The 26,003-nt window shown below is 32.9% G+C and overlaps 2 protein-coding genes across 6 annotated transcripts in view; one reads left to right on the forward strand and one right to left on the reverse strand.

Annotated features, from left to right (window-relative positions):
* The first annotated feature begins 2,119 nt into the window (after positions 1 to 2,119).
* LOC129972771 (uncharacterized) lies at positions 2,120 to 3,235 on the forward strand. The gene has a single exon (XM_056087026.1). It carries the CDS (start codon positions 2,120 to 2,122, stop codon positions 3,233 to 3,235), a length of 1,116 nt encoding a protein of 371 aa, XP_055943001.1.
* Positions 3,236 to 5,178: 1,943 nt separating this feature from the next.
* LOC129956775 (kinesin-like protein KIF26B) overlaps positions 5,179 to 26,003 on the reverse strand; it is a 617,661-nt gene continuing 596,836 nt past the window's right edge. For all 5 annotated transcript variants that reach the window (XM_056068736.1, XM_056068835.1, XM_056068924.1 and 2 more), the window contains 4 exons: positions 25,525 to 25,675; positions 15,396 to 15,558; positions 6,790 to 10,159; positions 5,179 to 5,665 (listed from right to left, as the gene is read on the reverse strand). In XM_056068736.1, the coding sequence (XP_055924711.1) occupies positions 5,469 to 5,665; positions 6,790 to 10,159; positions 15,396 to 15,558; positions 25,525 to 25,675 (3,881 nt within the window). In that variant the 3' untranslated portion in view covers positions 5,179 to 5,468. The remainder of the gene's footprint in view (positions 5,666 to 6,789; positions 10,160 to 15,395; positions 15,559 to 25,524; positions 25,676 to 26,003) is intronic.

Consider the following 26,003-nt stretch of genomic DNA (forward strand, 5'->3'; position numbering starts at 1 on the left):
TTGTTCGATGTTTTGAATGCCGGCCCAAGTCGGGTAGATATCTCAACAATGTTGTTCGGAATTTTGTATTAATAAGGTCTACACTTCGTATACGAGGAAGTAAAAAACTTCAGACACTCAGATCATAACCACCTAATTAATTTTAATACAAAGAAAGCAATGTTAAATATCAAAATGGGAAAACAGCTATTACAGACAAAATTTATTTTTAGACAATCTCACCTGCTTCCTTTAAATTGAAATATAAATGTTACCTTCTTCTGTTTCCGAACTCAAACCTTTCTCATCAATGAAAAATTATTCAAATACTGTTAATTACTGTTTTCAACATGCAGCTTCTAAGGAAATCGGAACTAGAGAACCCATATTATAATTTACTTGTCACAAATATGAAACAGTATGGAGTTAACTATTAGCAAAATAGTATTGTCCTTTTGTCTTTTGAATGCATCTTCACTCAAAAGAACTTGCCGATGGAAAAAGAAAAGAAACAATCACACTTCTTAAAAGTATTTCTTATCAACATAATAAATAAAGCATTTCGAAATCACCCTGGAATTTTTAACGCTTTGACCCACATTTCTTTCAATTACAGACGTAGTGGCTAAAAGAAAACATGTCCGAAATACCAAACTTTAACCGTGTACCATTGTGTTTCTATATTCGTTCTGGTGTAACAAAATTTTTTATCGCAAAAATATATAAAAAAATTCTGACAGTTAATAATATTATTTCTTATAATATATGAGAAAGAGAATATATTGACGGATTTCCAACTAGGAAGCTGCCTGGTCTCGCAAGGAAGTCAAAAAATTTTATTTTTCTAGCCGCCAAATAAATAAGTCTGTAAAATTTTTTTAGCTATGTGGATGATAAAATATTAGGAAATATTTACATTTAATGAAGCTTTTATTGGTCAGGTTTCTGTACGTTTCATTGCGTTCACTGAGTTATTAAAATATTTAAGACATCGAACCTTCAATAATATTGTATACAAACATGGATCTAGGTGGCCTGGAGCCAAAACAGATATTAAAAAATATATATGCATTCACAAAATTAATGTAATGAAACATATATTAAATAATCACTAACATATGAAAAATTTGAAAAGAAAATATAAAAAGGAGGGATCCCATAATGTTCAATGTCCAGGGCACCAAATACTTAAATCCACCATTAAGAGAATAACATGTGAATAAAATTAGATGAAATGATTCAAAATAAGTCCACTAGAAATAAAATAGATAGGCTTGAGTGAACTAGAGAATTTTCAGATCAACATCAAAATGACTAAATCAGCGAATGCATCTAATTAAACATAATGAAAGTACTTTTCATGATTATATATATAATTTTTTTTATATTTGTATATGTTTTAAATTGAAAAAGAATATTCAATAATTTTTGTATTTAATGAGAAGTTGTACACATGTTTCTGAAATCCATATAACTATATTTACAATTGTGAACATATATTTTGTCAAACAATATGTTCATATATATTAATAAAAATACAGATGCTTTGTATGATATCAGGCAGTAAAATATAGCAAAGAATAACGAGACATCTTACCTTTTAATCCATGAGATGATTCACTAACCATCTTGAAAATTACAATACTACAGACAACGTAATCTAAAATGAAGCAACAACAACGAAATGTCGGCCGTGGTTTCGAGGTATATGAGTCTTTAGTGTCTAGCAGTATGGCGCGCCTATAGTATTTCTAAGATGGTAGTGAAGTTATGCGTAATACGAGAGTAGATTCATCCTTTGGCACATTTGACGTATCAGTACGTCATGCATTGTTTGGGCAAAGAGCACATGACGCTCTGATACGTCATTGAAACAGAGACGAGTATATATAATGTAGTATATATAACGAATAATATGAAATGCTGGTGCCCTGGCCTAGGGGTAGCGCGCCTTCCCCATTCTTTGGGCATCCCGGGTTCGAGTCCTCGTTCGGGCATGGTTGTTCCTTACCCTGTGTTCTACATATGAGGTGTTTGAAAGGGAATTAAGCAGGCACAAAGAAAAACCCTCTACTCAACTGTAATAGAAAGAGTACTTGCACACGGCGCAGCCATCTGGTGCCAAGATCCCACCGAGAGGATGAAACGGAAACTTGCAGCCATCCAACGACCGTTTCTACTAGCCATATCGGGAGCCTATAGAACTACCTCAACAGCAGCCTTACAAATAATTTTGGGAATCCCCCCTCTGCACCTCCAACTACAAAGAGAGGCAAAGGGCATCTCGTTATATAGGCTCAAAAACCCGACCAACAACTGCGACCTTCAAATTAGCGAACTAGAAATAGACTGTAAGATTTCAGGCTGGACTTCTCATCCCTCGGTACACCTAGAAGATCACCAGATTTCACTTGACGACGGAGGCTTGAGATCGGACCCGAATGGAATTTACACAGATGGATCGAAGACGGACAAGGGAGTAGGAGCAGCGTACTGTGTCTTCAACAATGGAGTAACTACAACAACTTGGGCAACAAAACTGGCCCACCACAATACAGTATTTCAAGCTGAGATCCTGGCCCTATACAAGGCCGCAGAATTCCTGAAGTCCACATCAGCAACATCTACCATCTACGTCGACAATAGGGCCAGCATCTTAGCAGCAAAAAATCCAAAATCCAATAACAAATGTGCCAGGAAAATCTTTGCAATACTTTCTACAAATGCAAACATAAAGATATCCTGGATTAAAGCCCACGCCGGATATGCAGGTAATGAGAAAGCGGATAGACTTGCCAAACAAGCTGCTGATACAGACAGCCCTATTCAGCCCGAACCATACCCAATTTCATTCATAAAGTCCAGTCTAAGGCGAAACATGTTGGAAAAGTGGCAAACGGAATGGGACAATGGCGAAACTGGAAGACTCATCTACCAGCTTCTTCCAAAAGCCACTCAACAAATTACGCCCTGGAGAAGGGAAGAAATTCTCTTCTTCACAGGCCATGGCCCATTTCCCACCTACTTAAAAAGGTTCAATTTAGCAGACGAACCTTACTGCACCTGCAGCGAAGTGGGGTCACCACTCCACTACGCAACAGAATGCATTTTAACTACATCTTATCACCTAACGAAACCATCAGCTAACCTTCAACAGGTCTGGTTCTCCAGGGTAGCAGATAACTCTCTCAGCAGGGCCAAGATCAGAAAAATGGTTCAATTCCTGCATGAAGAGTCACAGCTGTTCAGATACTGACCACCACTCCTATAACATCGGAAAACCCATCTCACCACCTGCACGACAAGACTTCCACCCAGGCCCGGAAACTCCACCAACCAACGCAGCGCATCCTCAAGCTCAGACAACTCCATTCAGTCCTGCATAGCCCATGACATCCCTGCTCCAACCCAACCTAAAACCAACCATTCCTGCTCTAACCCAGCCAAGTCAGCTCCTCACCAGTCTAACCGAATTCAGCTCACCTACTCCAATGCAACCCACTGCAGCTTAAAAATCTTTAACCCAGCCAACTACAACTCTGCCAACATCAGTATCACATCATCAGCCCAATCACCATTACCTCCACATCATTAGCTTAGCCATCTGCAACTCTCACTCTCCATGTCCACCCAACTGTTTAAATAATCGTTAAGATTATAGTCGCAGGGGCATGGAGAGGTGTTAAGTGTTAAGGTGTTTGAAAGAGCCCCCCACTGTAAAAAGGGGTTGTGCAAGCCAGTGTGTGAGTGTCATCTTCATACGAGCTTCAAACTTCTGCCTTCGGGTGCCCAGGGGCCTTTACCCTTAGAAGCTACTGAAAAAACTCGGCTTAAAATCGCTGATTTTGTCAGCGGGCTTGTGTAGAGTAAGTGCCATAAGTAACAACTACAACATAATACGAAATAAATTAATTTTTGCATCAAATCTACTATTCTTACTTACCCATAAAATTAAATATGCTATAATATATAAAGTGCAAAAAAAAAAAAAAAAGTAAAAAATAATAAAAAAAAATAATAACAAGTAAATGTATATCCAAAGGGTTAAGTTAAGCAGCTCTAACTTAACCCTTTATGCATGGCCCCTTAAGCATGAGGCCAACTATTGTGCGAAATGGAAGGTCACGCCTACTTCAGGAAGATCATATGACACAATGGGCCATGTGATGTTCCTGATGTAGGCATGGCCTTCCATTGCGCACAATAGTTGGCCTCGTGTGAACGCTGCTTTATTCATCATCTTGTTCAGTTTTCCCCGTATTTGGGAGACTAATATCTACCTGAAGAGCTCAATGAAGTTGTAATGTTTATATGCAAGTAAACAAAACCAACAAACTTTTGCTTAGTTAGCAAGTCCTTAAAAGACGAATATTATTAAAGGGATTTTGCACTCTTCAAATTTTTTTAATGGTACCAATGATGAGCATAGGATTCGAAAACATATCCTACACTCAGAGGTCACCATATCTATCGTTGTTGGATTTTTTAAAAGACATCAATTGTTCATTAAGTGGAACTGATTTGTTTTGCTATTCAATTAACAGTCTACTTTTAACCTGCAACAAGATTTTTCTTATATGAATATCTTCATCCTTGACAACGAATACAGATTTTTACATTTAACCTATTTCCATTATTTGAATATATATACGTGACATTTTCCTGGACATTATGGCCAGAATGCATCTAAATTGAGTATTTGGAATTATGCATTTATAAAGTATATAAAACTATTAATATTTCTGTTTACGCTATTCTTGCTTAGATTTTTTATATATTATTGTTATTCAATCAAATAAGTTTTTGGTGATAAGGGAAGAATTTTCAACTTGATGCACATGTGTTAATAACTTTTCCTCAACAATATATTTTATGTATACATATTTCAAGTCGTTAGTATAAAATCAGAATTCGAACTCCTATGATATTCCAATTACGAACTCAAACTAATTACCAATTTTTAGCCATATATGTATAGATTTGAATCAGGACTTTCGGAGTGAAATTAGATACTACATGCCTGAGGTTGTTAATACTGAGACAAAACAAAGGACAGTCAATAAATTAATTAAGAGATAATTTCTTATGCACATAGAAACACTGACGTTATTTATGTGACGCACAATCTTCATTTTTTAAAAATGTATATTAGCATATCTTGCTGCTTCCATTTGTTAAATCATTCACCACAAACAAAAATACTGTTAAATATTTCTTTAATTTATTATTATTACAAATCAATAAACAAATTCAATATTTCTCACTTACAGCAGGAGGACTTTAAATACAAAATTGTTTATCATATATATTATACAAACATTCTTCGAAACTTCGCTTTTGATGCTTGCAAATTGTTTTTAAAATGTCTTATAATTTTTTTATAGGTTTTACACTGTTTTAGAGAGACACGTAGATAACTGTATTTTGGAGCGGAAATTTGAGGTTGGCACTAATGGTGAATATTTTGAGAGAACTGCCCTCTATTTTGTTCAGTAGAAATCTAGGAGGCGACAGCAGAGTAAGCTGGTGCAGCACACTTCCTCGTCTGACCTGTGCAGGGCTCTCTCTCCACGTCGACAGGATCTTCTATTGGGTAAAGGCTGCTGACTGATGGCTGTCGCTGGGGATGGACCTAATGGTGATGGAGGACTTCGCGCAGGCGCTGATGAACTGCGTTTGCTGGAACCTGGAATGCACAAAATTAAGAATTAGAAGTGTCCTTATTCACTAACGTTTCTGTTCACTCAATAAGTTTTACGGATTCACTTAAACTTTCAGATTTGTCACTAGCAATTTGTTTTACAGGATCATTTTGAGAAAAGAGAATAATTTCTTTAGTTTAGTTATATTAACGTCCCGTTGTAAAACAACACTAGGGCTATTTTGGGATGGACCTTGTAATTTTGAACCGCGATCAGATGACGAGGACGACACCTGAGCTGGCATCCCCTTCTCCACACCGCACCACACCAGCGGGTCTGACGGATTTAACGTGCAACAGAACCCCTTACACGACGGTTCTTCGGTGGAATCGGGTCACGAACCTAAAACCCTACGGCTTACAAGCCGAGACCTTACCACCAGGCCACCGCGGCCTAATAATTTCTTAAATAAATCTTCAATGGAAAATTAGTAAAAAGCTTCGAATTAAAGAAGATCCTCTTTCATTCAAAATGAATAACAGCACAGTAATCTTAAAAGCCGTGTTTTATCGAAGTATAGCAGAGTAATTATCAGTTAAGGGCAGCTTTAGAAGGTATGTGATCCATTTGGAAACAGTTTTCGCCAACATTTCTGTCTTTCAGAACTTAAAAATCCAAGGAATTAAGAGAAATCAGTGGAATTGGTTTCTCCTGGAATTTCTTATGAACTAACACAGTATGATGCATATTTTTCCCTGGTTCATGAAAGATTTTTAGCAATATATAAACATTATTTTTATCCTCTTTAAGTACATTAACATTACGGCTTTTCATACTAAAAAAAGCTTTCAAGAAGAAATGAACGAAATGAAATGAATTCAAAGCTAAATAACTGTCAATTTTTATGTCAGAAGAGTTTTCATATTTTTAAAATATTAAAATGCCAAAAATATTTTATTAAATATGACTAATCAGATAGGGAACTCCATAAAAATTTAAATTCCTTATTTTGTTTAAATAGTACATTTGTTGACTAAAAATTACATTAGATGAATTCTTAAAAGATTTTTATAGTTGAAGATATATAATTGTCAATAACCGCTCAGAAATTAACTATTGGACCCATGAACACTACCTATGTACCTTGAAATAAAAAAATTAGACTTACCGTTCGATCTTCTTCTACCCTTTCTACCTCTTTCACCCTTTTCCATAGAATCCTCATTGCCTGATTCTTGGCTGGATGATAGGGGTGTGCCTTCGCTGTCCCTCAACATGCTCTCGTAGCCACTGCTGGTCCCAGAGAATTGTTGTGTTTTGGCCCCTTTTAAGAGTAGTTCTTTGGCTTCTCGAGGTTCACTGCTATTCACACTACTTTCACTGCCATGACCACTGCTTGTCCTCTTGTGATGGTGATGATGATGGTGACTCACATGGACATGCGGGACTTTATGATAGGGCGATGCTAGAGCTCCAGAAACACTAGCATGGCGAACTGCATGGTAGTGCTCGCTGTCTGTAAAGTCCGTGATCGCAGTGTCACCACTATCCACACAGGTACTTGGAGAACTTGTACTTCGACAGATGCTTTTAGTCCTCTGTGACTTTCTACTGTCTTGTGCTGATTGCTTTTGCTTCGAATGGCTTGGTACTGGTTTAGTTTTGGATGGGGTTTTATCTTTAGATTTTGTGCCGGCACAACACATTGTTGTTACTCCTGACGTACTGCTGCTGGTTGGACTCGATCGCGTTGGAAGTTTGCATGCATTACTGTTCATTGTCCTTGTTGTTTTACTGCTATTTCCATTGGGAACATTCCCATTGCTAATGTGGTTTTTGTTACCTGGACTTCGGCTAGAGTTATTTAGATGTGTTCCTGATCTGTGTGGCATTTTTGATGTAGAAGAGGAAATTGAAGATTCTCTACTCCACAAAGAAGAAGATGAAGATTGCGTTAAAGGTTGTTGTGAATGTACGCTTTGCCCATCACCATTTTTTATTTTACCTCTGTGAAGTCTAGATTTGGGGCTAATACTGGGAGACTGTCCTACTGTTAGCATGGTAGTATCAATAGTTTTGTTGCTCGATGTTCTAGAAGCTTGCTTTGATTCACCACGTTTAATACTATCACTAGTGTCCGTAGATTTTTTAAGGTCTCTTTTTTCCGTAGACCTTCTTTCAAGCTCTGAACCTAAGTCGGTAGCTGTTCTGCTAATTTTTGTGGGAAGGGTATTTTCGGATGAACTAAATTTGGCTGATTCTCGCTGTAGATTGCTTGTTGATGAAGGCTTATGAAGTAATGTTGTAGAATTTGTTTGAGTTCGGCAATATGTAGATTGTATATGATCTTCATCGTTAATGTTTTCGTCAACAGAAGTTTTCAAATAGGAAGAGTTAGAAAATTGCTTGTAACCGCTATTGTTAATAAAAGTAGCACTCTCGGATCTCTGATTTTCTAATTTGTTAACTAAATATAGATTCTCTTGTTCATAAGTCAAAGGAGGCACAATTTGTGTAGGTTTTAATGAGGAATATTGCTCTAAAAAGGGTGGCACTTTTTGTATTTTCTTATAAAATTCTTCAAGTTTCAGTCCATTCATTGGTTTGATATTTAATTTATAGTCATATTTATCGAGATCTAGATCTGCTGGCTCACTCTGAGTACTTGTAACTTCTGCTGCTGATAAATCTTCCATACTAGAATCTCTACTGCCTCCTAAAATTTCAGGCATTGTATATCGGGAACCTGATCTGCTAATTGGACATGTTTTAAATATTGATTCGACTTTGGTTTGACTTCGATGCCTGGTTAAGGGTTGAATTAAGTCTCTTAATTTAGATATTCGTTCTAATTTATCATCAACTTCATTATTTTTTACGGTAGCTAAATCATCTGCCGTCCTGCGTTGTTTCTGTTGCTGTTCTTTAATTCTTTGAAACATATTACCATATAGAAGACGCCATGTAACTGCTCCTCTATCTCTTAAACCTTCACGAGTATCAGGCACACTGATGCTGTCTAAATCAACACTAACGGACCTGGAATCAGTGAAGGAAGAGGGGAGGTTAAGGTCTTCTTCACTTAGAATTCTTAAAGGATGTTCATTGCTACCACAACTGCTTTGATCCACTTCTGGCAGAGGATTTTCCGACGACTTATGCCTACGTTGCAACCAGTATTCTGCGAGAATGTCTTCTTCTGTAACCTGAAGACATGAATCTACCATAGGAACCGATTCTTCAGGCTCATAGACTTCGATTGTTTCTACGTAATCATCAGGCAAGCTAGCCTGAAACGTACTCGCAGAAATAGATGGATGCAGGGATTGATTTTCTACCCCATTTTGAGATATTTGTAAAATATGTAAATCTGAATCATATCCACTTGCCTCTGCATTTTCCTCATTATCTGTCTCATCAACATCTGCAGAGTTACTGGCACTGTCTGCCTCATCTATAGTTTCTTCTTCTTGTGGAAGCAAATTGATATCAGTGGAGGATATAGTTCTTACCATTTCAGTTTTAGGAGCTGTTGTTCCATGTTTAGACGATCTTTTTACCTTTGGTGAAGACTTTTCTTCCTTTTCTAGTGTAGCGCCAGATACATCTACTGTACTCCTTTGTGTTTCACTACCCTTTTCTGTGTTATTTGAGGGATAATCTATCCAAACTTCATTCTTCCTCTTAGATGAACTTTGGATTTGCTGCGAGTGTTCTTCGATCCATCGTTGAATCATATTCTGCTTATGATGATCCATAAAACCATATATATTTGGAGGACCATCAACCCATTGTTCTTTCTGTAATTGATGAAGTGTCTTAGAATCGAACTTTGGTTTCGTGAAACGAGGACCATCAATCCACGTTTCGTCACTCTGCATTTTTGATGGTTTTGTTGGTAATTGTATTTTACTACTTGATGTAGGTTGTTCGATCCCTGTTCCTTGATCTTGTTTCTGTGAAGACCTATGTTTTGATTTTCTCTGTGTGTGAGCAGTGGAACTTTGAGCGGATTTAGTACCGTGAATCGCATTTTCAGCTCCTTGTGTTTGAGTGCTGGCCGGCTGATGACGTGAAGACAGAGGGGAATTTTTAGAGCTCTGTTGCATTTTTTCACTTTTAGTCGCCTTACTCGTACTCGGATGATGACCACTGGAGTCTGCTGTTGAGGTATGAGCGATGTTGGACGATTTATCTTCCGATTTTCGTTGATCATCGGCACCGGATTGTGTTTTACTTATTGAGTTATGTCGCTTCCTTTCTAAAGATGAAGGGGCGTCTGTCCCATGCGTGGATTTGTTTTGAGATTGTTTTAATTTAGGAACTATGGGTAATGAAGTTGGAGGTCCTTCATTGTCGGTAAAGTCTCTCTCATTGTGCGTGAGGTTGCCCACGTAAATGACAGTGTCACATGACTGCTCGCTGCTGGACGTGTAATCAGGATCGCTACTCCCCGATTTAACATTATCTTCTGCATGCATGCGGACGTAAGGACGGACACATCCTTTTTCATCAGTGTCCATGAGTACATTGGGATACTAAAAATACAGATTAACATAAATTATTATTTAAATGTGAAAGAAGATGAAAGTTTACAAATCTAAGTTTAATAAAAGCAGAGTTTAAGATATACGAAATTAAATTTTGCGAAAGTCTAAAAGAATAGAAAATTTGGACAATACTATAATATAAATAATTATGTGTTATTTTTAGGTGAATATTTAAATGGTAAGAAACATGTAGGTTTTTATTTGATATTTAATTTGTTTCATGAAGCTCTGATTGATTGATTTTCCCAAACACAGGATCATGGTTTGTTTGGTGTTTTATTAAAGATGCGATTGGAAAAGTTAAGGGATTTGTAATTTTATCATGTGATTATTTCAGCTGAAAGAATACTAGAAGACCATTTGCAAAAAATTCAAGAATGCGAAGAAAAATTATTATATATATATATATATATGAAAGAATTATGTTAAAGTGAAACAATAAGTAAATAGCATATAATAAAAAATTATTACTGAAGAAATCTAGTTTCTCCCAAAAACTGGAATGTTATTTTTGTTATTTATTTGCAAAGAATGTTGACATGCGAGTTGTTATAGAGTTTTATTTTTAAAAAAGTACCCTTTATCACTTCTAAAAACAATACAAAAAGCGTGTCTTTGTGCCCAAAAGATATAGTCTGGAAGGGCACAAATATTGACGACAACGCTGTCAGAGATATAGAATAATTGTAGTAAACTTACTCATAAAATATAATTGTATGATTAAATTCCTATATTTTTGCAAACATGTTTTCTCTTCCTCTTCCTTCATATAAGCTACCTAGCCATCCGCTCTGCCGTTAGCTAATATTTGAATTCCATGTCTACATCATTTTCAAGTCGGCAGACAGCATTTAAGCATGAGTGAAACTGATGTTTGGCTGATATATAAATATATAGTGCTTCACTAAACCAACAGTTAAAAAGGAAATTTAAGTTAAAAATGATTACCATCTTTCAAAATTATTTTGATACTAGTATTATTTAAATTTATTTTAACTTGAACTGTTGAAAACTTATCTTTTAAATAAAATAAATATTTATAAAGCGCTTGCTAATCTAGTTTATCTGAATATTCAAGTAAAAGACCCGAGAAGAATTTTTATTATTCTTTTGCATTATGCCAACCTATAAATATTTAAAGCTTGAAGTTATGAGATTAAAATATACAGGGTGTCCATTATAGTCAAAGAATACTTTCTAATCTATTAGGGACTTGGAATATACTTTTTAATCGGAGGAAAGATTTAAAATAACGAAAAAGTTATACAGAAAAATATTACAAAAGGGCCATTGAAGGTAAATTTGCAACTTGTTCTTTGGTTCCATAAATTCACATCGATTGTTTCTTTTAAAGTTAATTTTGGGGTTATATAAAGAACAATGTTTACAAGCTAGTTGACGACTCTGATAATCTCCAAATTAGGCTCACAGATGATGCTGTGTCCAGTGTGGCAACCGAAAAACTGGACATTACTTAGAGAGAAATGGAGTACCGTCTTGACATTCTTCGAGCAACAAAGATTCTTCTCAATCACTTAACATCAGTAATGGAATTTACTGATGTTAAGTGATTTAATTAAAAAAATATATAAGCATATTTACAATATATTGCAAACAACCGTATACCAAGTTATGATAGTATTTTTACTGTAATTTTTTATAGTTAAGGAAAGATTTTGTGTCCATTTTTTTATATTGTTTAGTTTTATTTGGTAAAATATATTTGACATTTTAATATTTTAAGCATAAACAAAGTTTCAGTCTTCTGCGAGTAAAACTTACCATTATGAAGCTTTGAACTTCATTACTTTAAGTCATTTTAAACCATTTCCACAATCGATTCCGGCAGGATCCACGAATGGAGGTGCTTTGTTTACTCCAGATGGATGTTGATTGATTTAAAATAATGAAACTAAAAATTTCATAACTCGGTCAATTTTATCCTCAAAAGAGAGGAGCTTTTTTAAATTTAAAATATTATTCTGCCAAGATTATTTTACTAAATATGAGTAATAACGCCATGGGAACTGTATAAATATTTAGGCACATTTTTTTCTGCAATACATTTACTGATTTAAACAACATAAAATATAATTCCTTACATCATTTAAATAATTTTACCAATGGAAAATAAACGCCTAGAATGAAAAGTTTAAAAATTAGGTATTGGACCACAATTAAAGTTAACTATCTTTGTAAAACTTCCTTTATAATTTGAACGAATTTACACCAAAAAAAAAAACATATTATGTTAAACCATATTCGCTTCTGACTAACTTTCCTCATCAACTTTAACTACTTTATCCATCACTTCAGTATCCATTTTACAGAGAGCCTCACGATAACGCGCTTCCAATTTCTTCTTATTCCTTTTCACAGAATAATAACCAAAGCCTGGAAGGGGTGAAGTTTTCACTCCGCGACTTTCTGCTCTATCTGCTGTCATTACTATTTCAGGAAATCCGGACAACGGCAGCGCATTAACTTTTATTACGTTCGATATCATAACGAATCGCTGGTTTACCACTAATGGAAATGATAGCGAATTCCCCTTGCCCGATTACCGAAGATGGTCGACTTTACCGTGAATAAATTACACCCAGCGAGTCATTTCCTTGAGTTGGGGTGTTAATTAAATACAGTCAAATATTGCCCGCTGATGATCTATAGACACTCCACTACGCGGCTGGGCTCCAGATAAACGAAGCATATTTTATGCATGGCGCAGATAGCCGTTTGTTTTAATCAGCGGAGACGGAGTCGTGTTGTTTGAACAGATTCCGACGCCTTGTCTTTATACATCATCATTACGATCATTGGAATTGGAAGGAATTCTGGGACATTAAATCGAGAGCAAATATAGGAGATGGATGGATTTGGCGGATTAGTGGTGACCCGTGATGAAAATGAATGTTGCACTTTGAAGCCGGGGAAGGCAAACTTATCGAATTTGTAAGCGAGACCGAGACAAATGGGGATTTTTCCGTAAGTGGACTATCCCACTTTCAGAAGAGGGCGACAGGTAAAGGGTTGGTGAGTTATAGGCATTTTTATATCGGAGAAAGTTATGAGAAGCGTAGTTTTGTGATGAGGGATGTGATATGCGTTCGGATTAGTGGTTTGTTATGAGGCGGCTTTTGGAAGGGGATGTTTTCGTACTGAATTATTTTTGAATGAAGTGAAGTCATGTTTACATTATAAATATTAATTTGCTTGCGTTTATTCAAATGTGAATCCCATTGCGCATCGTGCAATTGTTAATCGTTTTTGGTGAATAAACCTTTTGTTGGTTAAAATAATGGTTAATTTGTTTATTTAGCAATTTTTTCGGTAGTATGATTTTAATTTTTATAATCGATTTTCAATGAAGTTCCTTTTTTTTCTGTTGTTTGTTTTATTTTATGAATTTTTAATTGTTCACATTTATTAATCTTAAATTTAATTTAGGTTATTTAATATCTTTTTCTATTTGTATTAGTATCATTTGTTTTTTAAAGTAGGGAGGCCGAGGATTCATTATGAGAAATTTCGAAAAAAAAATTAATTATTTTAACGATTAACGGTTTTTTTAGTGCAATCTTTTTGATTACAATTGTTTTTTCTAATAATTTGACTATTTTTTTCATAATGTGCATAACAGTTTTTGATAACAAATTATTATTACTCGTCATTGCTATTTAATTAATTAAAATACATGACACATTTGGTAATTATTAAGAATTGGCATCTTAGCGTAGTGATAATTAACGAAATCAAATGGTCTATAGTAAAATAAAGACAAATCGGTTCTTTTGCATCATTAACGATTGCCTAATTAAAGCATTAATGATTTTAGGGTCACTAACGATTGCTCACTTCTATGCTCGACCTCTTCATGTACGCATGCTTTACACGATCGGCAGAACTGAGTCTGCCACATATAAATATTGGTAAACATTATATACTAACCGCTTTTGGCTACCATATTTTTCATCAAGATTATTATTCAAGATGAGATGAAAATCTCATTTTGAAGTTAATGTCCAAAGAAGTCATTTCTTTTCTTAATTTTAACATTGGCAAAAGCATATGATTGAATGAGTCTGAATTCCATCAAAACATTATAACAGATTATGTATCAAATTAAATTTAAAAAACTGATTAAAATTAAAGAAAAAAAAACACCCGAAAATGAAACTTGAGCTTTTAAAAAAATATTTTTGTGAGTTTTAAAACAATGCAAAAATCATTTTTCTGCGATAATAGTTTAAAAAAATGTGATGAATTTTCATAGGTGTGTCATAACGATTACTCATTTGGCATCGGTCAAACCTATTTATGCTCTCGGTTAAACTTTCTGTTTAATGCTTTTTTCTATAATCATGATTTCTTTTTCTTCTTTCCTTTGAATGAATGAAGATTTCGGTGACATAGTGAGGTCACTTCCGAACATTTCGAATAAAATTTTGAAGTTTCATTAAGCAACTAAATGAAGCAATGAAATAAGTGCAACTGTATTACTTTAAGTGATTTGAAACGATCATATTGAGATTTATTTATATTTGGCTATAAATAGTTACTTCGATAACGATTATCATTATCGAAGTAACTCGTTCTTGCTACTTAATAACGATAATAAGTAACAAAAACAATTTTTGTGCCATGTACGTTTAGAGTGTTTTCAAATATATATTACCGTAATAGAGAGATATCTCGCAAATGTCGACATTCACAGGTGAATATTGACATTGTCTTCGATTTTTCATAGAAACATTTATATTAGAAGATGAAATAATGGAAATATATTATATTAAAAAAACGCAGCCCAACAGAGGAAAAGTAAAAATACTCATTCTTCTCAATGGCAAGGACAGTTGCTTATTTTTATTATCCGCTATAATTAATCAATCACACATTAAAAATTTAAATAACATTGTTATTCAAAAATCTTATACTTTTCTCTATGATCATTTTGATTTAATTCCTTCATCAAAAATTCAAACTCTTAAGAAATCCGAAACTTCTAAAAGTCGAGTTCGAGGCTTAGAAAATTTGAGCCAGATTCTATTTTAAGACCAACTAGAGTACTTTGTGTCGATACGTGGTCCAAAGTTTATAAAAAAAAATAAAGCAGAAATCGTGAGCACGGAAGACATTACTCTTGAGCAGATGATCATCTGCTTGATGGCACTCTGTCTTACATGTATCCTGTTTCCACTTAGAGGCGAGAAAAGAAGCAGCTCACCTTTATTTTCTTTCTCCTCATTCTGTGCACTCGAGAGGCGAGCTGGATGGTGCCCAATATTTCCGAGTAGTGACTTGGCTGGGATGAAATATGAGCTATCATGGCCACTCGACACGTCAGAGAGCTCATCGCTTCTTTAAGCAACTGCGTCAGTTTGCTTTCCCTAGGGGCAGAAAAGAGAAAATTAGTTCGTTTCGGACCATTAAAACAAGGCTCGATGACAGCGGAATTAATAAAAGTTGCGCTCTTTCAGATATATGTGATTCTTGTAGTTGTAGAAGAATCCCAACACAAAAGGGCAAGCTGAAATGATATCCATGATATCCAAAATATTTCTAAATGCTGGTTGCATTTTGTATTGTGAATGCTATTGGATCTTTAAATCTGTGATCTGAATTAAATCTCTTGAACCCTTTTTGTCTTCCTATATTTGAAATGGTAATTTAGATACAGAATTATGAGCTAAATAAAATAAAGAAAGCTGTTCAACTACCTTTTCAACGAAAGGAATTAAAAACCCCTTCCACAAATCATACAATGAAGTGATAAAAGAAATGCTGTATATACAAAACGCATATTAGTTGAAACTTTGTATACGTTCTACGTAATGTGGTTATTATATCCTCTTATCAAACTTAAACAGGAAGGTCATTTAGCATATGACCTTATCGACGGTGCTATATGACCGTATCAATATCTATATCCGTATTTAAATCTATTATTTAAATATAATTTGTTGAAGTTTATTTGTCTTTATTTGAAATGGCCATTTAGATACAGAATTATTAGCTAAATGTGATATATCTACATGTTCGTGCTAAGAAACAATTTTTTCAGAGTCAGTAAGAACAATGATTCAGAATTATGGAACAACTTTAAAAGTCAACGAGCTTAGAAAGACTGACAATGAAAATATATTTTTATTATTATTATTATTGAGAAACTAGAATTCATTGATAACAAACATAATAACAAGGTAACAAGATTATTGCATCATTTTTGCATAATTTCCGATGGTGTGACAGAACATAAATAATAGAAATGTTTCTTATTGCTGTAAAAAAATGAATAGCTCCTCATCTAATAACTGTATTTTAGCTATGAGCGGCACGTTGAACAACAATCGCCTATGACGACCAAATGGTTCGCCGGAATTAATGGTTGCTATAAATTTCAATTCAATTCCTCTGATGCAATGGTAATTTTTTATATACCTGCTCTTAAAAGCTTTTTAAGCGAATTATTCACTAACCTCAACTTTTGGTTGGCACGTAATTCATACCATTTTTTATTGCCAAGGTCATAAAGAAATGAGTCGTTTAATTATAATGTATGTAAGAAGATGATACTTTTTTTGTCTCTATTAGATGAATATAATTGGATAAAATGAATAAGAGATACATGATGCACCCTGAATTCTTATTTTAATTCTAATTTATGTATTGAACACTTTTTTGTTAATTAATTATCTTTGTTGCGAGTACCTGAGCTTCTACTAGGCAATAAGCATAGCACGATCATATTGTTTCATATTTTTTGCATCATTCAGACATTAATATTCATAATATATAAGATATTAATATACAAATTTATTTTTTATTTAAATGAAACAGCATTATTAAATGTTAGTCTTTATGCTAAATTTTATTTTTGTGATTTATTTCGTGGCAAATTATGGTACCTGTAAGGTATATGATCTGGCCTTTAATGGGCTATTGCTTACACAATGCTGAAAAATTATTATTTAATTTGTTAATTTCTGTTTTTACTACTTTTTGATAAATGTGGACTTTTAAATTTATGTGATAAGTAAACTGATTAATTAAAAGGACCACATTATGCAATACTTCATCACAAATAAACGAATCAAACTTTCAGGCTTAGAAATGCAACGATTATCGATGGTTTTCAAGATTCTTCGATGCTTTTTTGTGTATTACTTTAATTTGCATTCGAAAAAAACAATCTCAGAATATCTCTAAGCATTTATGAAAAATTCTTTAAATCAGCATCACCTCCCTCCCCTTTTGATAAAACGAATATCTTATTAATTTTACAACCTGTAGATCCCCCCTTTGACACTTCATCATTCTAGCCTTGGGATCGGCGAGATTGCTTTAAGCGACTGGCGAATTTAATTACAACTTTTCTCGCCAGTGCCAAGTCATCGCCAAATTCAATCATCATTATAATATAAGTTAATTAATGCTTCGTGGCTGAATGAAGATAGTAATAATAATAATAACACAAAAAAAAAAAGGAAGCAGGATTTTCACATTAAAAAAAAAGGAAGCAGCCTCTAGCAGTTGATGACAAGCCGAACCGCAGAATGCTTCCAGTTGAGAAAATCGGGTAATTAGTTTGTTATAAGGTGGCCCTTTCTGGAGCTGGAAGATAGCGCGTGTAATCAATTTCCAAGTAAAAACTCTTCTAAAGGACATGAATCATTCACTCTTGAATGCGATTGTGTTTGGTGTTCGGACAGAGATAATGTCAAGAATTCCGGCGTTCCTCGGGAGTGTTTGTAGAAGGGCTTTGGCGGCTCAGCCTGGTATTTGTTGAGCTGAGATAGGCCAGGCACAGGCGCGGGCGAGTGTTTTCTTTCTTTTTATTTTCTGGTCTATTGATCGCTGCACGGTAAATTAAAATGTTTTCAAAAATTTCACATACTTTTAAGTTCAAAGTACTTTTAAAAAGTAAAAGAAAGAATGAAAATAATTGTAATTGAGGAAAATGCTAGTGTTTTTCATGATTTCATTTTCATTATTTACCACGTGAAATACTTGGTTTATATATAGCAGAATTAGGCTTATTGTAATCTGATGGAACTGTAATGAAAATTATATTTATCCAAAAATTCGAGTTGATATAAATTAGGACAGAAAATGAGTACAAAAGAAAGAACGATGATTATTTATCTGAAGATGGCAATGAAGATTTATATGTATCGTTATATTTATTTATAATAAAGATGAAGTGTGTGTATAAGTGTGTATGTGTTTGCGTGCGAACGTGTGTGCACATATATGCGTGTATTGGTGTTCGTCAGGTTAATAACTTAGAACCACAAATGTGGCACATATATACTTTGAAGGGTTATAATGTGCATATCGGATATGTTATTTTTAAAAAATTTAATGAATCAAAAATTATGCAAGTTTTTTTTTGCGTTTTCCTGCAATGATACCGGAAAATATTTGTCGTACACAAATGAATTTTACATGATCTTAAAATTCAAAAAATCATCTTTTCAAAGTTACTAATTTTTTATCATGTAAATTAAGCTTTTATTTTTAATCAATTTAAAAAAAATATATATATTAAGCATATTTTGCAACAATTTTTTTTTCAATAAAAAAAATAAAATTTCATTTTTACGAGTACGTTACGCATACATGAGAAAAAATTAGTTTTTATCAATGTGTTACCATCACCTTTAGAAAGCTCAAATGAAAAACTAAGTTAATTCTTACTGTAAACTAAACGGAGAAAAGTGTAGTTTTTAGCACATATCTATAAGAAATGAAATAAACATGAAAATAGAGATACATGCAAGAAAAAAGCTTCTGAAAACTTTTAAAAATTTATATTATCAATTCAATAATTCTGTAATATTTAAGGCAAACAGGGTTTATATATATATATCCGGCCTAATTGGGTCCCAATACCTAATTTCTAAGCAGTTATTTATTAAGTGTATACATCTAATAGAAAAAATAGTTTCAATGAAGTAGTGAATACTATTTTATGAATCAATTGATGTCATATGTTCTGATGGATTATGAAATTTATATTTTTAAAAAGGTCCTCGGAATCATATTTAACAAAATATTCTTAAGACTTTAACATTATTGCTTTTTTTATTGAATGCACTGCGCATCAGTTTGTCTACGAATGATGTAAGGACCTTTAAAATTATTTATTTTCAATCACTAAGGATATCAAATACAGAAAATTTAAATAGTAAAAACAATTCAAATACAAAAAGTTGTTAACAGATTTTACAAGTCAATTAAATGGAACAAACTCGAATTATTAATAAATTCAGGGAGAGAGAAAAGTTCGTATTTAAAATTAGTCAAGTTGCACTGCTAACAATAATTAACTCTCTATAATTTTACAGAATCTTTTAAGCCAAATGAATTTTTTTTTCAAACAGAATTAAAATAAACTTAATTTTATATTTATAAATCAATAATTAAATAACTATACTTAAGCTGCTTAGTGTAAGTTTTTTTATTAATTAATCGTTTTTAAATAATCAAAGTAGAATATATTTCCCTTTAATCAAAAAAACCCTAAAATAATAACGTTTTATAATTGAAGCTAAGTAATATTTGACATCAAAGTAAAACAATGAATTCATACATAACACTGTTTGAAGCTTTATTCAGATCCTAGATTAGCCACTATTTGTAGCATATTCTTATTAAAGATTAAGCATCATTTGAAGCGTATTCTTATTTAAACATTGTTCGAAGCATATTCTTATTTAAACATTGTTCGAAGCATATTCTTATTTAAACATTGTTCGAAGCATATTCTTGTTTAAACATTGTTCGAAGCATATTCTTATTTAAACATTGTTCGAAGCATATTCTTATTATAGATTAGGTATTGTTTGAAGCATATTCTTATTATAGATTAGGTATTGTTTGAAGCATATTCTTATTATAGATTAGGTATTGTTTGAAGCATATTCTTATTATAAATTAAGAATAATTGAAGCATATTTTTACTATAGATTAGGCATTGTTTGAAGCATATTCTTATTATAGATTAGGTATTGCTTGAAGCGTATTCTTTTCATTCATTAACCATTGTTTAAAGCGTGATTAAACAATTAACAATTATTCGAAGCGTATTTTTATCATAGATTTCTTTGCATTAAAAGTTATTCTAATCTTAGGTTCGATTTTTAAACGAGGAGAAATCAATTATGCTTTATAATTGATGTAAAAAAATTTATTATCATCGAAAAATAACATTATTCTATTAGAATTAAAGTTAAATTCTAAATCGATATTCTATCTTTCTAGAGAAAGATACTTTAATTCACCTAGTTGTTGATTTAGAAAATTTAATTTAACGACTCACACACAGTATAAATTGTTTCCATTATGATAATTTTCTACTTTTGTATTCAGCTCACCATAAAATATTCAGTGTAAAAAAATAATCGCCGGGGGATAGTTTGCGAAAAAGAGTTGTTCCGAGTCAGGAATTCCCCTTTCAATGTTTGTGCCTGTGGTAAAAACCGTTGAAAATGATACCCATGGGTGATCATACACAATTTATTTCATTGTTTAAGGCAAGTGTCAATTCAGTTGAGGGAAATTAGGAAATGAGGGAAATGTGTTTCAAAGTTAAAAACAACTCACGTGACAATAGATTTTTCAAGTCCGTATTATTTCCGATGCAGATGGCGAGTGCATTTGAATTACTTTTTATTTTATCCATTCCTGTGTAATTTTCCTTCCTTTTTTTCCAGTTTGAACTGTACTTTCGGAATTTGTATGACTTTTTTTGCTAGATTTAATTAGATTTTATTTTCTGAATATTTGTTAAGGGATTAGACAGGTACTAAATCTGAGCAATGGATATTTTTAAGCGGAAAATATAAAATATGAAAGAAATTTTCTATTTAAAAATATATTATAAATATTAAAAGAAAAATATCGTATTATTAAAATATCGTTACATATATTATTTAAAAATTATTATTATTGTTGAATTATAAAACAAATGCAAAATTAGTAACTTTAAAGAGAATATAAATACAAGTAGCAAGAAATAAATTTCCCATTTCAAAGGGCTCTAAAATGCGTTCTATTGATCCAAATGAGATAAAATTTGAACTACAGATTATTGAGATGATGCGCTTTACATTTTTAAATAAAAAAAATTAGCACAAAAATTCACCGTTAGGTGGCGTTGTAATACACATAAAACCATTTAATATGGTTTATAATTGTTAAATAAAGTAAAATTAAAATTGCTCAATATGTCTTCCTTCATTTTCAACAGTATGCTCTAATCGGAGAACCATATTTTCTATAGATGACCGGAGTGAGTCTGCCGGAATGTTAAAAATTGGCCTGAATATTGCCCTTCAGATCTAATAGAAATGATGGCCTTTGACGGTAGATATTGTCCTTCAAATAACCCCACAATCAAAAGTCGCAAGGGGTGATGTCTGGTGAGAGGCCATGCTATTGGGAAATGCGGCTGATAACTCATGCTTCTGTGAAATGCTGTATTAACAATCGCTTTACACGACGATCAATATGAGGTGGTGCACCATACTGCATGGAAATGATGTATTGAAGGCATGAACGCTGTTTGAAGAGTTGGGATTACAAAATCCTTCAGCATATCATGGTACCGTTGTCCTGTGAAGGAACAGGTTTGGAGTCCATTTGAAGTTATCTCTTCAAAGAAATACGGTCCAATGATAAAGGTAGCTGTAAAACCACACCATACTGTCACCTTTTCAGGATGAAGCGATTGTTCCTGGATAACATGAGGGTTTTTCTCTGCCCAAATTCGACAGTTGTGGGTGTTAACTTGCCCATTGAGGCAAAAATGGACCTCATCACTCCACAGAATGTTCCATGGCCAAGTTGTGTCAACCACCATTCGAGCAAGGAACTGAAGTGCAAAAGTTTTATGGACCTCTAAGTCCCCGTCCTGAAACAGGTGCCCAGACTTGATTTTGTACGGATAAAAATGCAAAATCTGCAGCATCTACAGATTTTTCGTATAGTTGAATACGGCATATCCAGAGCACGGGAAACAACTGGCAAACTCACACTATTATGCGGCGACTGACTGTTGGTTTCAACAAGCGCAGTCGCAACATTTTCGATGCGGATTTTTTTTTCGTTCTCTACTTGGAAGAATGCCAAGTTGCCCAGTTTTTTTTCAAATTTCTGCATCATCTTGCATAGGGCACCTGGAGACATTGAACCTCTTCGTATCTGCTTCATACGACGAAATTTCTTTAGAGCTGCAATGGAGTTTTGTTGATTCTGATAGAACAATATCACCAGTAGCGCTTTTTCTTGCAACGTAGGCATGGCGAACAGAGAAGAAACTAATGTTCGTGCAGAACCCGTCTCTTTTTTTATCCATAGACATGCGCTGTAACGCAAATTATGTTTCACATTTTCAATATATGCAAATAAATGGCATTTGTGTTATAGCGCCATCTATTGGCGAATTTTTGTACTATTTTTTTAAATTAATAAATGTAAAGCGATCATCTGAATAATTTGTAGTTCAAATTTTATCTTATTTGGACCAATAGAACACATTTTAGAGCCCTCTGAAGTGGGTAACTTATTTCTTGCTAACCCTACATTTCATGTCTCGATCTTGGATACGTTTTCATCACAAGAAATTGACTGTCATATGCTCCATCTACAAAATTATTCATTAATATGTATAAACCTTAGTAATATAATATCAAAAACGATATTTTTTTCCAATATCAGACCCTATCAAATGTGCATGTGTAGTACAAACAGCACTTTATGAGGAGAGAAGGTAGGAGCTGGAGGGCTAATTAAAAGTGAACGTTAAGCCCTCAAATTAAACTTTATTAATGGCTTAGAAATTAATATCTATGCTTGTATGCTTGTGTAAAAATTTGCGTGAATGCTTAGTAATAAATTTAAATGATGTAAATTAATTAACTGATGTCATATTTGGTACTCAACATGGACTCTGGATTTTACAAATTAAATTCATAAAAACTAAAGCAAAAAAAAGAAAAGAAAAAAAGCTTGCTTCTTCTGAAGAAATGTGTACATAGTTAGAGAAGATATAGTTTTTTTTGAAGTCATAGTGACAAAAAACCCTTTTTTATGCTGTTTAAATATAAAAGCAACAGCAAGAAGCAAAATTTTGCAATCAAATGTAAATATAAAGTTTTTCGCTTACATTCTAAATTTTTTCCACAGTTAAATATCTATTATCCATGTTTTTAATGAAAATATCAAAGATCTTGTAATTTTTCATTAAATTAGAGAATATTCTGAATCCTTTTAAAATTTATTCCTTTCCTTTAAATAAACTAAATTAGCTCGCAAAATACACTGGTCAATCGGAAAATTGGCATGTCTGGCAATTCATTAAATATTGCATTATACAGAAGCATTCCTGTTATAATGTATGCTGTTTACCATATAGAATGGGACAGGACAAATCACATTATGCATATCATAATTAAACTACTTTATTCCAAGGTATGTTGGAGGGAATATAATATAAATTTATAATATGTTTGTGGTAAATAGGTTAGGAGCTTTCTGGTTTAGACTTAAATGATTCAATTTCATTGCTCCAAGCAGAGCTGAACATCACAATTTATACATCATTCTTTGATTATAATTTAATTTGGAATGTAACAAACTTTGAAATACCTTGTATTATTTAAATAGTATTATTTTACACAAAGCTGTAAAAGCTTTATTGTATATTGCTAGTAATGTATTGAAGTCTGTTCACCCTAAGGAATGACATGGGCATGATGTGATATGCAGCATATGGTTTAATAGAATTAAAAATCTTTCCTACATAGGTGAATTTATTTAATACTGTTATAAAAACTAATTTCTTTTTTAGGCTTACTTAATATCTTACATGCTAGAAATTCCTTTATTTACCGCTGATGCCAAACGGAGAATAACCAACAACATTAACTTAAATTGCCATTGTTGAGAAACAAACTATTTCTAAAATGCGTGCCATGATGACTTTATATATAGTATTATGCATGTTCGAAAATGATATTGATTAAGTTTAATTAATTCTTCCTTTTATAAAGTATTTTAATATTTCTAGAAATGAATTTTTTTTATTGATGAATTAATTTTTATGAATGAATTTTATTGATTTCTTTTATTTTTGAAATGCTTTTAAAAAAATTGAATTCTAATTGCTAGAAGGTAATCAATTTTAATAATGCATACATGCAATAAATATCCGATTCCAGCTCATACATTTTTAGATAGATTGTTTTTTAAACACATTACAGAAAAATATGCTTTTATTGAATCTTGCAAATATTTATAATTGCCTTTTAAATAGTTTTTGTTGTAACTGTTTTAGTTTTGGGCTGCAAATTACCTATTGTTCGTTCTCGGATTTGAAATCCCTTCGCATTTTACGCATGTGTCAGGAAGCGTTTATTTCGTCAAAATAAGAATGAGAGGAGATATGGAAGAAGGCGATGCTTACATTTAACAATAAGATGAAATCGGATTATTTGCAGACTTTGGAGGCATAAAAATTGCTGTTAACTCGTAACATCGTCGGTAAAAGATATCAATTCTCAGAAAAATACTTTAGAGCAATGTTTATGTACTGTAAAAGTAACGAACAATAAATTATGACGATTAAAGAGATGATTTCTGTTTTTAAAATTTGGTAATTCGCTGTTTTTTAAAAAATAATAATAAATTTTATTTTAAAATAATAGTTTTTTAAAATCCTTATTGGATTTTTTGACAAGAGGGAGACTAACAAAAGTAAATAATCTCGATCAAGTTTTTTGATATTATACAAAATATTCTTCTAGTCACACCTGAAAGCTTTTTTGACATTTGAACTAATCATATAAATAATCAATACGCAATTTTGAGTTAAAATAAAATAGCACGGGACTTATATACGTATAGAAAAAAAAATGACCGAAAAAGTATCGAATGGGACGGAAATCAAGGTCAAAGAATCACAAAGAATTCTTTAAAGGGCTCACCCCTTAACGAGGTAGAATCGTCGAGAAGTGATATTCTCGAGATACTGAAACGAATACTAAATGTATGTATAGTTGTTGAATTCTTATTGTATATTTGCGCCCAATTTAAATTTCATAAGAAGATATGATATCAACTACATTACTTAAAACGTAAACAAAGCTTCAACTAATATTTGTTTTGTATAGAGAGCATATAATCCATATAAATGTAACCAATTAATTCTCTTGCAATTCCGTCATCAGTTATTTCTTTTATGGATGATTTCTTCGATGCATTATTTGTGGACGGGGCTTTAGATTTCATTCGTTAAAAAAGTGGTTGAACTGATGACAGTTGCAAGACAGTGGTATAAGTTGAATACGTACTTATAAGGCACATGTTTCTGTCCATTGAAGAGGGCCAGGATAACATTTCCTAAAGCTGATAAAGACAAGCATCCTCCGTCTCGAGGTTTGGTGGAGATCTTATCGCAACTGCCCAGATCGAAAAGATGGAGACGGCTTCGACCGCCCGCCACTGAAATCGATTTAGCAGATTAGTGCTGATCAGGCAAAACAGATAGTAAAACAATTATATTTCACCAAAACTCTTTAGTATATATCATTTATCTGTAATACCCTATGTTTTTGCGGTTAGTATTAATCAGAGAAAAGTGACAATAAAACTGTTTGATCTATATTATTTACAGAAAATATCACATGTTTTCGATGAATTTATATGCAAATATATTTTCTGCTATTACAATATAAAAGTAGTAAATATTGAGATGAAAGCTTAATAAATATACACAAAATTTATTTTTTAGCCCAAATCAAAATATTTAATTGAATATATATATATCTAC

The sequence above is a fragment of the Argiope bruennichi genome, chromosome 1 (assembly GCF_947563725.1).
Source record: "Argiope bruennichi chromosome 1, qqArgBrue1.1, whole genome shotgun sequence".
Taxonomy (NCBI): domain Eukaryota; kingdom Metazoa; phylum Arthropoda; class Arachnida; order Araneae; family Araneidae; genus Argiope; species Argiope bruennichi.

Excerpts from the sequence above, each read along its gene's own strand:
- LOC129972771 (XM_056087026.1), top strand. The coding sequence starts at position 2,120 with ATGAAACGGAAACTTGCAGCCATCCAACGACCGTTTCTACTAGCCATA.